Source organism: Oncorhynchus gorbuscha, linkage group LG05 (assembly GCF_021184085.1).
Source record: "Oncorhynchus gorbuscha isolate QuinsamMale2020 ecotype Even-year linkage group LG05, OgorEven_v1.0, whole genome shotgun sequence".
Lineage (NCBI taxonomy): Eukaryota > Metazoa > Chordata > Actinopteri > Salmoniformes > Salmonidae > Oncorhynchus > Oncorhynchus gorbuscha.
Window position 1 is genome coordinate 24,337,165 of NC_060177.1, and position 15,836 is coordinate 24,353,000.

The 15,836-nt window shown below is 38.5% G+C and overlaps 2 protein-coding genes across 4 annotated transcripts in view; one reads left to right on the plus strand and one right to left on the minus strand.

The window, feature by feature from the left end:
• The window catches only part of LOC124035719 (DNA-binding protein RFX7-like), a 35,128-nt gene extending 32,645 nt beyond the window's left edge, over window positions 1-2,483 (minus strand). For all 3 annotated transcript variants that reach the window (XM_046349322.1, XM_046349323.1, XM_046349321.1), the window contains exon 1: window positions 2,063-2,483. In XM_046349322.1, the coding sequence (XP_046205278.1) occupies window positions 2,063-2,196 (134 nt within the window). In that variant the 5' untranslated portion in view covers window positions 2,197-2,483. The remainder of the gene's footprint in view (window positions 1-2,062) is intronic.
• Window positions 2,484-4,243: 1,760 nt separating this feature from the next.
• tex9 (testis expressed 9) lies at window positions 4,244-9,606 on the plus strand. The gene is made up of 12 exons (XM_046348460.1): window positions 4,244-4,313; window positions 4,636-4,760; window positions 4,890-4,953; window positions 5,068-5,141; window positions 5,244-5,289; window positions 5,516-5,589; window positions 5,767-5,933; window positions 6,200-6,282; window positions 6,373-6,546; window positions 8,726-8,860; window positions 9,037-9,171; window positions 9,269-9,606. Exons 1-12 carry the CDS (start codon window positions 4,290-4,292, stop codon window positions 9,344-9,346), a joined length of 1,179 nt encoding a protein of 392 aa, XP_046204416.1. The 5' UTR covers window positions 4,244-4,289; the 3' UTR covers window positions 9,347-9,606.
• Window positions 9,607-15,836: the final 6,230 nt, after the last annotated feature.

A 15,836-nucleotide genomic window follows, 5' to 3' on the forward strand; every position in this document is an offset into this window, starting at 1 on the left:
ACGTCCAGGTTAGGGGAGGGTTTGGCCTGGGTAGGCCATCATTGTTAATAAGAATTTGTTCTTTACTGACTTGCCTAGTTAAATAAAGGTTAAAAATAATAATTTAAAAACATGTTGTTTTCTAAGACCCCTTTGTTTGACCTGAAATCAAAGCCTTTGCTTATTCCTAAATTTAAGGGTGGAAATTTGTTTTTAAAAAGCTATATGCCTTAATTAAAAATATATAGAGTCAACCTTCATTTGATGTGCTCCTATGAACTTCACATGTTGGTGCTCGTGAGTCCTATAACATGGAAATGGCCATTACAAAATCTTCCATGGTATTTCAAAATACTACTACATTAGTTGTCATCTCATAAAGGGAGTTCCAACACTTCCCCTGTAATAAAAAAGGAAGAAGCAAAACAATTATTTCCATGTTTTAAATGTATTTGCACTATTCCATAACAATGTCTGATGTTGACCATAACACATCAAGTCAATGTTTTGATGATGGAACTTATGCCCATCAAAATAGGGAAGTGATATCCCATGGATGGATCCATGTCATCCAGAACCGCATTCCTTCCCACTGGTTTGGGGGTACCACTGGGGGACCCTGGCCTTACAGCAGATTACTGTGCAGAGAATCAACAAATATACTGTGATGTATTTTCCGATGATTAACATAAGCCTATGTTAATGGCGGCATTTTGCAATTTGTGACTAGGCTATGGTTACATGTTACCCAAGTTGTTCAATATTTTTCATATGATGTCCATTAAGATTAGAAAAGTTTATAAAAAAGTGCCAGTCATGACTTTCCCAATGTTGTAATTTGACAGACAAACAAACAGTCTGGTGTGCTTCAGTTCTTGACATGCCACTATATATAATCTAAAACCATTTACACAATATTGCAACCAAGACAAATCACAAGTAGGTTCTGAATGATTGTGCACCACATAATATGGTGATATCAAGTTAGACAATTAACATTTAAGTATGATTATCTGAAACATCAGTCAACAACAGTTCAAGTGCAAAAAGCAAACCACATCTATTAACATATTATGGTTCCTGGTGATACTTCATAATTCATGTAGGGAGTTTCTATATGAAACCAAAGGATAAGACAACAGGTGAAACGTGCATAAAAGTAAAATCACCATATTATTCAGTGTGCAAATTGAGTATATAATTCTGGAAGCTGACTGAGGAATGAGTGCAAAAATCTTTACCTAGAGATATGTGAAGTGATTAATGTTGAATGTTGCCGAATAATATTTTGCAGGCATGTACTGATACAACATGCGGGTCATTATTATGTATGAAAATATGCTAAGGTGCAGGGCAGGCTGTGTTATTATTACCATAGCCATTTATACCGCCATGGATTTGAAATGCATGTTGAGACATGCAAAAAAAACAATGATTGCGGTTTTCAACCCAGTTAGCCAGTTGTGCACGCCTGCACTTTCTCCCATAAACTAACTTCGTTATAAGGCGGGCAAGCGTACGAGCTACATACTATTCTGTTTTCCCGAAATTGCCCAAATTGCCTAGAGTGCGTGCACTAATGAGGATACGGAAACCTTGCACAAGTCCAGCCCATATATACCTCAGTGGCCCAGCTCGCTAGTGTTTAGTTACCAACCGTGAGGTTTCTTGCAGCACCCGGGTTGTGAATAATCACACATTTGGGCCATTACAGACCTGTCCACCACTACGAAAAAGGCAGCGATAACTTGCTGCTTAATGTCATGAAGATGTGTTCGACAATTTATAGTAAACAATATTAGCTCTTGGTACCAGGAAAGTCACGAAGACTGTAAAAAGTGTCATATTGTCAACGCCAATCAAAGGTTGACATGTTTACGTTTATGGAAATGGACGAAGGAGGCAACACTGTAGCTGCAAGTTAGTAATGAGCTGGCTAATTAAATAAATGGGCTAGCTAGCTAGATGTAGCCACACTATAATGGCAAAACATATGGAGCTGGCTCAACTAATGTATGTTAACTAAGCTAGCTATCTGGCTAGCAATCAAAGTAGCACAATGCTAGCTAATGGTCCTCCTTACCAGATGGAATTCTTTATTTTGAGCTGCAACGCACTGGCCTCAGTCCCTTGCAGTCCAGGAACTAGGGATGGTAAGGTGCTTATTCCAGAGCCCAGCTTCGGGTGCTGATCATGTTGTTGTTGATCCTCAGTCATCACGATGAGTTTCAGGATGGGAGGAAAGGGATCTTTAACATGCAGGCCTCAACCTGGACCTCGAGAAAGCAGTTATTTTCCTACTGTACATTACGGACCCACCCGTTCTCATTTGCGATATACGTGGCCTCAGTTCCAAGGTAGAAACGGTGCCGGGAAAACATGGTTAGACAGTTAATTTCGAACACCATGCACAGGCATGTTTTAAAACGTGTAGAGGAATACAAAATGCAGGCTTTCGCCAGGGTTCTGTCGCAGCCTTTTGGGACGACCCGTGCGTTTGCAAACACTAGTGGTGGAAGTGTTTGTGATGCTGACTAGTATTCTGCCAGCAGCACGAAAAGTGACGTCACGTTGTATGTTAATGAGGAAAGCTCCTAAATAAAAGCCCGCATTTCAAAACCTTGCAATGTGGATAACTCATTCAAAAGATGTTTACTTTTAACATTTTTTTTTGTCTCTACGAACCAAATATGTGTAATTTTGGAGGGGGACTGTGTCGCACAGCCTACTACTGCTGGCTTTTCACTCCGTCTCCTCCATAGCAATATACTGTAATATATTTTACATGGGAAACATATTGGCTTGTAGAGAGAAAACCTTTCTATCTGTCTCAGCTAAAGTGGCATGGGAAATACTCAGTAGGGTCTCTATTAACCAAATATGGTTAGTTTTGGAGTGGGACTGTGTTGTACATACACAGGAAGTAGGGGTGATGCAGGACCCATTGAACAATCGGAATACTATTTCATTACTATTTTAAAATCACAAAATAAAAAAAATCACTGGGCCTTTACTAGTCCTGTATTAGGGAACAATGTAGCCTTGATTATATATATTTTTTTCCACAAACGTTTTTTTCCTGTCCTTGTTCTCTTTCTCTACAAGCCAATATGTATCCCATGGCAGGGTAGCCTAGTGGTTAGAGCGTTGGACTAGTAACTGAAAGGTTGCAAGTTCAAACCCCTGAGCTGACAGTAAACCCCCGAGCTGGCAGTTAACCCACTGTTCCTAGGCCGTCATTGAAAATAAGAATTTGTTCTTAACTGACTTGCCTCATAAAAATAAATAAAAACAGTCTTTTACAATATATTGCATTGGGGGCTATGTAGGAGCGGAGTGAAAAGCCTGCAGCAGGCCGTGCGACACAGTCCCCCTCCAAAACTACACCCTACTGAATATTTCCAACCCCACTTCAGCTGAGACAGGTATAAAATATCTCTCTACAAGCCAATAAGTATCCCACTGTGTATTGAGTTGCAGTGAAAGGAGTGGGTGGAGTAAGGTGTCACCATTTCTTTAAATATAGCCAAATGAATAGCTTTCAACATACCAGTACTTGTACAAACGTTCAAAATAAATGCTGGTATAAATACAAAATAAGTTTAAAAAAAAATCTATGTTCACAGTTTAGCGTGTCTTTGCAGGGGAACTCTTATTTTGAAGAAAATAATGCGCGACCGTCAGCATAATATCCTACTGCTTGGAGAACGGTAATAGGATGCTGCTGCTGCTGTCAAGCATCGGCAGCGCAGGCGCAGCATACACGAGTGAAGAATTAAGAGCTTTTCTTTTCCCACACAGCGGTGGTGAGCAGTAGTGTGCCTAATGGCAACATTTGGCTTAAATGCCCACAGTAAAAATGCTTTATAAAAATGTATGAATGAGCAGTACTATGGACGTGGTCTTCAATAATCCAATGGGTTAAATAACAGTTACACATTTCTATTTCATTTGAATGCAATTATTTACAATAACTGGTAAACACATGAACATGTCAATGGCATAATGCTCCATGTGTGGACATGTAGCGAATATGTTAGCCTTCGTAAAGGCTGTCCCCCTACACATTTGCACATTTCAGCTTTTCACATTTTATTTTTAGCAAACAACTCAAATGAATGTGTTCATTAGTCCACAATGGGTCCCTAACATCATCTTTTTCTTAAACGTATCAAAGTCAAGATTATGGAAAACAGCGAGCACAGCAAATGTGCGTGTTCCTTCGCTTTATCGCACAGCCGAGAAAAACATTTGGCCACGACTTGTTGCTATGCAACCGCAACGCCACCCGCCAGATTCAGCACATCAAAATGTCTGAAAGAAGAATGCATGAGGTGAGTCAATGTATTGTTTCAAACAACTAGCTACAGTATTATACTGCTAAAAAACGTTAACATACCCATTCACAAGTTAAATACAAGAAGAACTAACTAGCTGTAGCCACCTTTATGTGTCCTAGTTATATCGCTGTTTAAGATCTAAGTTAGCTAACTGCTAGCTAGATAGTTAGCATGCTATCTAAAAACTATATTATACGCAGCCTGACTTTCAACGAAAGCGTTGTTCCTTTGAAATGTTATATGCCTGTTGACTAAAATAACCAACAACTAATATATTTGTAATTAGCTACCTAACTTACTACATTTGTTTATTCAGACCAAAAGACCCATGTCATCCAAGGCAGAAAAGTCTCAAGGAGGAAAATCTGTGAGACGTCCAGCCTCTGTCCCCTCAAAGAAACCATCCACGATAGACCTACTTGCTAAAGAGGAGGAATACAAGTAAGGTTCCTTGCCCAAACAGCTGTACCCATTGCCAAACATCTATTGAGTCAATGTAGACTGTATCATATGAGATGATGTAACCAGATGGCTATTGTCATAAAATAAATCATATTTCTCCCATTCCAGACGTATAAATGCAGAGCTGGAGGCAAAAACAGCCGAACTAGTAAGGCAAGCGGAACAGGTTATGGTAAGTGGTTTAAGATAGCTACCTGACCAATTGACACTCTTCAAAACAACATAAAACATTCATTTTTAGACATATTTGTTTGATTCAAACATTATTTTTCTTTCTTTTTTTCAGAGTGACCAAAATGAAGTCTTGTCAAAGCCAATCTCTTTCCACCTTGATGTTGACATTGAGGAGGAGGATTTCAAGTAATAAAATATTGCATTGCTCTAAACGTATAGCATTTCAGTGTAGTTGACTTGATAAGAATATATGAGAACAGCCAATAATACAAATGTATTTGTCTTTAGGAATGTGAACATGCTGGAATCTTCAGTTATGAAGTCCACTACTAAGGTGCAGTATTCAATTCAGTATGATAGGTAAAATGTAACATCTCAGAGACGCAAAGGTAATTTCATTTCCTTGATTCCTCTCCCCTCACCGCCTTTTTAAAACCCATTGGATGAGAAGGTCAGAGGGGAGGGACCTCTGACCTTCTCATCCAATGGTCTTGAGAAGAAGGTGAGGAATCAAGGAAATGCAATTGAAATTCTCCCTAAATCATATTTCTGTTGTTCAGGTCATGCCAAAGAAAAGGGTCACATCAAAATCCAATTCACAAAACAGACCTCATGGAAACCAGAGAAAAGCACAGTAAGAATGTTATCCTTATCACAAACGTTCACACAAATATCTATTGTAAACATTGGAAGATTGTGAAAGGTTATGGCTTAATGAGTGTCCAGCATTGTGAATATCAGTTCCTTATGTTTATTACTTTTTCAATGTTTTGTTTGAGTTGTATTTTGTTTATTTGTTATTTTATTTCAGAACAACAAAGGCAGCTGCAGTTGAGGATGTTGCAGTTCTTGAAGATTTTGTGGATTTTTCCTTGTCTAAAACAATACGTAACATTGAGGGGAAGCTGGATAATGGAGATACTCATGACAATCTTATGGAAGATATCATGCCCAGTGTTGGGGATGAGATGGGATCAGGTGAATTCTGATTTAATTTATCACACTTTGTGGCTTTCTCACACATTCACAATATCACATCTGGAGCACAAGAATGGATCTTTGCAAAAACATTAATTACAAAAAAATAAGTTATTTATCAGAGTTACAGAATATCAATTGTTTCAGCCTTCTTAGTTTGAACTTCTTGCATATCCTTAAAATGGTATAATCTCGCATATCCTAAAAATATATATATTTTTTTATGTAACTATAGTATAATAGTTTTTGTGTGTGCTGTGTTTTAGATGCTCAAATCCGTTTTCTCAAAGCAAAGCTTTGTGTTTTGCAAGAAGAATTTAACCGGCTATCATATGAGTGCAACAAAAAGGTAATGATAGAAATATGAGAGATGGAAATTAGGTATATTTTTGAGTAAAATTTAACATTGAAACAAGTATAAAACAGTTATTTGTTCTAGGATGATGCAAACAGTAGTTTAAGCACCAACATAAAGGAGGTGGAGGAGGATCGAGCTAGACTACAGAAGACCACAAACATTCAGCAAACCCAGATAGAGAAACACAGAGCTTTAGCGGAGGAGTCTAACAGAAAAGGTGATGGGCTTCAACAACAAGTAACTGCTCTACAGAAGGTGGGTGTTGAGGATAAAACAGTTATTACATTGATTATCTTTCTAGTTAGTCATTTTGGTCATATTAAAGAGCACATATTGTAACCATGAAAGTCCATGAACAGTGACCGAGAAACCTAGATGTGTGTAAACAGCAGTTGAGATAGCTGTTAATGTCTTAATTGCTGAATGGGGAGGGGGACGTTATACAGTTTAGACACAGTTGTTAATGAAATATGAAATCAACCCCTCAGCAGGGGAATGCCTGGCATGGTCTCATTAACATGATCAGCCTGTAAGGTGAACCTCTCCTGCAGCTGGCGATAGTGCGGCCCTCATGTGATAGATATCTTTGGAATTCAGAGAAATCCCCCAGCGACATTTCCCTCGCCTTGACTAGGGGTGGAGTAAAACATGGTTGTATAATATTTCCCACTGGGAGGGATCACAACAGAGACATACACTGAGTGTACAAAACATTAGGAACACCTTCCTAATATTGAGTTGCACCCCTTTTTGCCATCAGAATCGCCTCAACTCGTCAGGGCATGGACTCTACAAGGTGTCGAAAGCATTCCACAGGGATGCTGACCCATGTTGATTCCAATGCTTCCCACAGTTGTGTCAAGGTGGCTGGATATACATTGGCTGGTGGAGTATTTCACCTGGATTCACCTGGTATTTTTGTATTGTATTTATTATGAATCCACATTAGCTGTTGCCAAGGCAGCAACTACTATTCCTGGGGTCCAAACACACCAAAGCACCTACATATACATATAAAACAAAAGATAAAACAGTGAACTATGTTTGTACTGAATGTGCTAAAGATAAAACAGTACATCATATAACATACCTACACCACCACATATCCACAACACAAAATGTTCAATACCACCATACAACAATATCACAATGTGTGCGTATGCATGTGTCTGTACCTATGTGTGTCTCTTCACAGTCCCCGTTGCTCCATAAGGTGTATTTTTACATGCTTTTTAAATCTGATTCTACTGCTTGCATCAGTTATCTGATGTGGAATTGAGTTCCATGTAGTCATGGCTCTATGTAGAACTGTGCGCCTCCCATAGTCTGTTCTGGACTTGGGGACAGTGAAGAGACCTCTGGTGGCATGAGTGTCTGAGCTGTGTTCTAGTATTTTAAACGGACAGCTTGGTACATTGAGGTTGTCAACACCTCTTACAAAAACAACTAATGATGAAGTCAATCTCTCTTCCACTTTGAGCCATGAGAAATTGACATGAATGTCATTAATGTTAGCTTACCGTGTACTTTTAAGGACCAGCCGTGCTGTCCTGTTCTGAGCCAACTGCAATATTCCCAAGTCACTCTTTGTGGCACCTGACCACACTACTGAACAGTAGTCTAGGTGCGACAAAACTAGGGCCTGTTGGACCTTCCTTGTTTATAGTGTTGTTAAGAAGGTAGAGCAATGCTTTATTATGGACAGACTCCTCCCCATCTTAGCTACTGTTGTATCAATATGTTTTGGCCATGACAGTTTACAATCAAGGGTTACTACAAGCAGTTTAGTCACCTCAACTTGCTCAATTTCCACATTATTCATTAGGAGACATAGTTTAGGTTTAGGGTTTAGTGAATGATTTGTCCCGAATACAATGCTTTTAGTTTTGGAAATATTTAGGACTAGCTTATTCCTTGTTACCCATTCTGAAACTAACTGCAGCTCTTTAAGTGTTGCAGTCATTTCAGTCGCTGTAGTAGCTGATGTGTATAGTGTTGAGTCATCTGCATACACACTGGCCTTACTCAAAGCCAGTGGCATGTCGTTAGTAAAGCTTGAAAAAAAGCAAGGGACCTGGTCAGTCTGTGTCATGGAAAGAGCAGGCATTCCAAAATGTTTTGTACACTTTGTGTATGTCCACTCCCAAAGAAAAAGAAGAATGAATGGTTGATGGTTTCCTATTGCTTAGTCACAACAATTATCGGTTTAAATGAACTATTAGCATTTAATTTCTGAAATATAAAGTTAACAAGTAACTGATGACAGTTTTTGTAGATATCTAACCAAATATTACCATTATCATTACAGTGCTTTTGAAAGTGTGTGTTGGTGCGCTATAAAAACATTACACAAAATGATTTTACTGAATTAGCTTGCCCCTGTGTGTGTTTTTTTCTCTCTTTTTTTTCGTTTACCTGTGTGTGTTTAACAAAGGAAATCGAGGGTTTGAAGAGAGCACAAAAACAGGCAGCAACCAATCACAGTGCCATAGAGGTAAGACTGAACAGAGCCTTGGAGGAAGTTGAGAGGTCCAAGACACAACTGACCAAGATCAAGCAGATGAGCAAGGTAAATTAAACCACACCACCTATCAGTGCATTTAGTGATCACATCAATCATAATTTACACTGTAAATTGTATTTATAGATGGAACTATACTAATAGCATGGTACGGAGTTTGGCATTCAAATTTGGCTTCTGTCACTTGTTGCATAGACTTGTTTTATGTCTATCCTTTCCAAAAGGACACAGCAGACCAGGAGCATAAAAAAATAGAAGCATTAAAAGCTGAAAACAAGAAGCTGGAAAAGCAAAAAGCTGAACTGATAGTGGGTTTTAAAAAACAGCTCAAACTGATTGATATACTGAAAAGGCAAAAAGTAAGTCTTCATATTAAATCCAAGTAATTATTACAAGGCAGTATCATTATTCATATTTCTCCTTATCAAACTGACATTTTCCCTCTTGCTTGAGCAGATGCATTTTGAAGCTGCCAAGATGTTGTCATTTACAGAAGAGGAATTCATGAAAGCTCTTGACTGGGGGAAATCATAAAGCAATACTGAAAAATGTATGTAATACAATCCTGCTTGCCTTGAATGTATTCTTATGGTTAGTTACAACATTAATTATGTGGCCTTTAACATTGTATGTAAGTTATGTAGTATGTATGCATTGTTCATTTATACAGAATATATTTGTAATGCAGTTGGATTTTAAAAGTTTAACATTTTATTACAATAATGGGGTTAAATCAATTTAAACTGTAGTTGCATCATCACCTAATAAAGGAAATTGTGTTTTTTCCTCCTCGATGATCTGTCAACACAATGTCTCCCTCTCCTGTTCCATTGCTCTTTCTTCAGCCTCACGTTCCTTGGGAAGAGAGATCAAACTTACATTCAACAAATATTCCTTAAGGTACCTAAAGACTACCTCTGAGGCAGGCAAAACAGTGTTAAACAGAAAAGCTTCAGTTACAATAACATCACTTTGATGTTGATAAAGAGTGCACAAGTGTGTTCATGATGAGAGCAATATACTGTACCTTGTCAGTCAGGTACTGCTGTCTCCTGTCCTCCAGCAGTTTCTCCACAGCACTCTTGTGCTCAAGCTGCTTCATGCGATGTTTCTGTGCATTCATCTGCTCTATGTGGTCCTCAGCAAACTTGGCCATCATCATCTGCCTGAAGATCTCCCTCCACCTTCTCAGTGTAACGGATGTGAAACGGCTAGCTTAGTTAGCGGTGTGCGCTAAATAGCGTTTCAATCGGTTACGTCACTTGCTCTGAGACCTTGAAGTAGTAATTCCCCTTGCTCTGCAAGGGCCGAGGCTTTTGTGGAGCGATAGGTAACGATGCTTCGTGGGTGACTGTTGTTGATGTGTGCAGAAGGTCCCTGGTTCGCGCCCGGGTATGGGCGAGGGGACGGTTTAAAATTATACTGTTACATCAGCCTGCCTCCACATTTCCTTGAAGGCTATTTGCTCTTGGCAGGTCTGCTGCAACTCCAGCCTCTGTCTGATTCTCTTCACCATATCTTCCTGTTAACCCGTTTAAAAAGGGTTGAATCCTCTAAAGGTGGTTTGGAAATTTAGGAAATTATAAAATGTAAATATGCTTGAATACGATTTGTTTCTGCCTTCCTGACAAAGCTGCTGGTACTCTACCACCTCCTCGTAGCGCTTATGGTCTTGCTTCTCCTGCTCCACAGAGGCCCGCTCATGCTTGCTCTTCATCTTACGAGCAATATCAGCCTCCTGACGCTAATGTCAGAGAAAAATATGGATTCACAAAAAGCACAACCAACAAGTGTTTTGGTTCAAGTCTCAGATGTCCCTTCTACCCTGGGAAAGGACATTTATGAATTTACTACTGTCTCATATCTCAGACTCCTTTTCAGCAATCTGTGCGGCCCTCTCCAGGTTTAGTTATGCAGACTTGAGCTTCCCCTCCAACTCACGGAGATCAACACTAAAATTACAAAGGAAACATTAACAGCAACATAAAACATCCATCCTGCAACAACTATGGACAGATTATTGTTGATACACTAACCCTTGGATTTTTATTAAAGTCTGAAAGGCACTTTCCCATCATGCAAGTCAAGAGTATTTTTGGGTTGACCGAAGATTATGATCACTTGCCAGCAAATGTAAATGAGCTATTTACATGCTCCATATATTGCCTGCCTTTCATCTACACATAGGGGAGGAATCAGAAAGATCAGTACTGGAATTTGTTGTATTTTGGTTCAGTAAAAAATAAAATCTCAGCAGGCTCAACTTGCCCAACTGCCATAAATTGACTGTCTTTCAGTTTTAGGCTACTGGAATTAGTTGCAGTTCAATTATTTTCACTTCTTATTTTTAAATGACCTGCCCAATGGGGCAACCTCAGAGCAGGTGCGACTGCTCAGTTCACTTGACCCAGGCAATAGGAGGGCAACCCTTAATGTCAACCCTAGCTAGTCTGGCTTACTTAGCACTAACAGCTAGGTTAAGGATTTCCAAAGTGGGTTCATTTTAATGAATATTACTAGCACCAACAGAACCAACCAATTTTAGACAAGGGATCTGTGTAAGTTGAGGGTGCAATACAATATAATGTAATATCATGAATCGCTATTGATGTTCTTAATAAATCCTCTACGGGATCGTTGTCCCTATACTGGGACGGTTGAGCTAACGTGCGCTAATGTGATTAGCATGACGTTGTAAGTTACAGAAAACTTTCCAGGACATAAACATTTCTTATATGGGCAGAAAGCTTAAATTCTTGTTAATCTAACTGCATTGTAAAATTTACAGTCAAAAAATACCATGCTATTTGAGGAGTGCACAACAACTTATCACGGCAAATGGTTTGATACATTCACATCTGAAAGGTAAATAAATGTACTTACATTCAATCTTGCTCTGATTTGTCTGAGGGTCTCAGAGATAAAATGTATCATGGTTTTGTTTAATAAAATTTATTTTTATATTCAAATGTAGGAACTGGGTTCTACAGTTTAAAGTTTGAACCCCTGCTGTCTCTACACCCACCCTGCCCTGCCATCTAGATGTGTGAAAGTTAGTGTATAAGCTAATGATCCATTATGTATGACATTTCTGTGTGTGCGTAAACTTAAATTTTGTATTACCATATCATTTTTGTATGTTCTCTATAGTTATGTACTTGAAATGTATCAATTGACCAATTCAGCACATTTGGGCAGACTTGATACAAAATACTGTGCAGTATTGCAATGCTCCACTGAATCAATCTGAAACTTTGCACACACACACACACACTGCTGCCATCTAGTGGCCAAAATCTAAATTCCATCAGCGCATGTTTTTTGTTCGTGTTATCTTTTACCAGATCGAATGTGTTGTATTGTCCTACATTAATTTAACATTTCCACAAAATTCAAAGTGTTAACTTTTCAAATGGTATCAATAATATGCATATCCTTGCTTCAGGTCCTGAGCTACAGGCAGTTAGATTTATGTATGTAGGTATGTCATTTTTGGCGAACATTTTTAAAAGGGTCAGATCCGTAAGAGATTCCAGATGCACGTGTGCCTGGGAGGCACAGGGATATAGTATCCACAGTGCTCCATCAATGATCAATTTGTTCAACTGGATTCTTCTTGCATTCCTCAAATGTTGTTTTGAGCATAATGCCCTGTAATTTAAGCTTTACAACTGAAATATTCTCTCTGCCTCAAGGCAAAATGTGTAGAATTGCAGGAAATGTATTTTAAAATGTCAACATTTTATCTGATGCCAAAAGAGCCTTAAATGTTATTTCCCAGTGACCGAGACTTGTGCACTGCAGTTATAGTAAAACTGCTTGTATCCTGTTTTTTTATTTATTTGTATTTATCGCACTGTAAAGTTGGAGTTGTATTCTGATATTCTCATGCGTCTATCACAAAAGTGGTCCCAGACGCAAACAAGTTTGAAGTTTGGGAACCTCAAAGCTAGTTAGGTAAATTAACTAAAGTTAGCTAACGTCGTTAACCATCGAATAGCAAGGTCATTTTCATGGAAAACATAATCGACAACAAAGTAATTTACCATCATTGCGTGGAGCTGTTGCAAGCCCCTCGTTGATTTGTATGTTTCACCAGGCAAAAATGTCATCTTCATCTGCCACTTTGCTCAATTTATTTTGCTTCCAGTCGTCTTGGTAACATCGCGCCTTTTGTGCCTAACAATAAACTCAAATGTATTTGGTTAAAAAGTCAGTTTGGTCCTCCCATCTTCCCTAAGGTAACGTTACAGGTACTGCGCAGAACCAATTAAGTTATTGACACAATAGTTCATCACAAACATCAGACAACATATCACCTACCCATCCAGACACAAGTCCCAATTCTCTCCCATTCTATGCCCATCCACACACAAGTCCCAATTCTCTCCCATTCTATGACACCCCCTTCAAACTATGTAAATATAACATAGTTTGTACAATGGATATGTATTTTGTAGTTTTTTTAAAAATTAAAGGACAATAATAGGATTACCCCGGTCTAGTTACCTCTGAATACTTTTCTAAAATCATTTGTCCAATTGCCAGGTCCTTAAGGGTGGGCCTGATATTACTTGATTTCAGATTACTGGTATATAAAAAAAGTTCTAATTTGATCGATGCTGGGGACAGAGTATTGTCAGTAAAGCTGTCACAAGTATTATATTACAATGCCTTAAAGTATTCACACTTCTTGAATTACTCCAAATTTTTTGTACAGCCTACATTGGAAATAGATTACATTTCGATTTTTTTGTCACTGGCCTACACACGAGTTTAATTGTTTTTCGAATTTTTTACAAATTAATAATTTAGTCAATATTTAGTCAATAAGTATTCAATCCCGTTGTTATGGCAAGACGAAACAAATTCAGGAGTAAAAAATATGCTTAACAAGTCATAAATTGCATGGACTCACTCTGTTTGCCATAATAATGTTTAAATATGATTTTGTAAATCACTACCTTATCTCTGTACCCCACACACATCCAATTATCCGCAAGGCCCCTGAGAAAACTGCAACATTGTAGTTACTCCACAATACTAACCTAATTGACATGCATCCTGTTTGCAACAAGGCACTAAAGTAATACAACAAAAAATGTGGTAAAGCAATTAATTTTCCTTCTCAATGTAAAGTGTTATGATTCGGGCAAATCCAATACAACACTTTACTGAGTACCACTCCATATTTACAAGAACAGTGGTGGCTGTATCATGAAGTGGGTATGCTTGTAATCGTTAAGGACTGGGGAGTGTTTCAGGATAAAAAAGAAAAGGAATGGAGCTAAGCACGGTCAAAATCCTGGAGGAAAAGAAAATCGGCTTCAGTCTGCTTTCCACTAGACACTGGAAGATTAATTCACCTTTCAACAGGACAATAATATTAAACACAAAGCCAGATTTACACTGGAATGTTCCTGAGCGGCTGAGTAAAACAGTTTTGACGTAAATCTACTTGAAAATCTATGGCAAGACCTGAAATTGGTTGTCTAGCAATGATCAACAACCAATTTGACAGAGCTTGAAGAATTTAGAAAATAAATGGGCAAATTTTGCACAATCCAGGTGAGGAAAGCTTAGACATACCCAGAAAGACAGCTGTAATCGCTGCCAAATGTGCTTCTACAAAGTATTGACTCAGGGGTGTGAATTAGATATCTGTACTACATTTAATACATTTAAAAAAAAAAAAACTGGTGTGTGTAGATGAGTGAGAATATTGTTTTTAATCCATTTTGAATTCAGACTGTAAAATAAAAATGAGGAATAAGTCAAGGGGTATACTTTCTGAAGGTATAACTCCTTGAAGCCTGAAAAATTATGGGGCCATGATATCACTTGATTTCAGATATGGGGCTATGATATCAATTGATTTCAGATATGGAGCTATGATATCACTTGATTTCAGATGATCCAAAGGCCATTTGTTTGATCCTTTTCACAATGATGCAGGGACCATAATAAACAAACTCAGAAGCCTGTCATTTTCTTTTTATCTTGCCTTTACAGAAAGGTTATTCAACTACTCTGAGGTCCAGAGCCTGCTGGTTTTCTGCTCCCACCTTGTGTTCCAGGTCTAAATCAGTCCCTGAGTAGAGGGGAACAATGAAAAAAATGCAGTGGTACTGACATCCAGAATTTACTTTGAAGGTTTTACAGGATTTGCATATGCATAGAAGTCAAAAGGGAGACAATCTTTGAGTTTCACTTTTCAAAGTCTCTTGCTCCTTGGTTGAAACTGTCATATACTGTCAGCCATTCTATAAAGCTTGTTCCCATTGAGCATCATTAGCTGACATTTGGAACACTTGCAAACAAATACAGATAGAAATGACTGGGGGGGTGGGGCTGTGCATACATGAGGTGTTCTCACTTCACAAGGTGGCATTGCTCCTCGAGGTGCCCTGAAATTTGACAGAAGTGTGCCTCCCTCTGAGAACTCATCCGTAAATCTTCAAAACGACTTAGCCTGAGGTGACAACTGAGTATTGTATTTGGGCCTACTGTGCCCTGCCAGAAAAGGAAATGCTGAAATAATATGACAATTGTCTTTGCTCTCATTGTTTCTTTTGTTAAATTTCCCTCAAGAAAGTAAATAAAGATTGAACAGTGACATTCAGTCTGGAGGATCCCACAAAGGAAACAGATAAATCTCGGTTTTAGTTTACTACTACTACTACTGTAGTGGTGTACCCTTTCTGCACTGTCAGGTCCTCTAATACTGGTACAGTACAATCCATTGATCACAAGAAAAACTATCAGGCAATTCTGGTGGATTGATGTTACACACAGGATATAATAAACAGAATAATTAGACATGATTACTTCCCATTCTTGTCTATTTTAAGGATGCAAGAAAACAGTCTGGCTTCACTGCTTGGGATAATTCTGTATGTATTATCTGCACATGCTGGCCAAGAGCGACACCTTTGCTGTCACCTGTCAAAAAAATTAAATCCATCTCTAGCTTGTTTACGCACCAACTCATGTCACACTTCTCCCTCAAGCTTTTTGCATCCTC

Coding starts and splice junctions, on each gene's coding strand:
- tex9 (XM_046348460.1), top strand. CDS start 4,290: ATGTCTGAAAGAAGAATGCATGAG. Junction 5,142..5,243: donor ATTGAGGAGGAGGATTTCAA/GTAATAAAATAT, acceptor ATTTGTCTTTAG/GAATGTGAACATGCTGGAAT. Junction 6,547..8,725: donor AAGTAACTGCTCTACAGAAG/GTGGGTGTTGAG, acceptor TGTTTAACAAAG/GAAATCGAGGGTTTGAAGAG.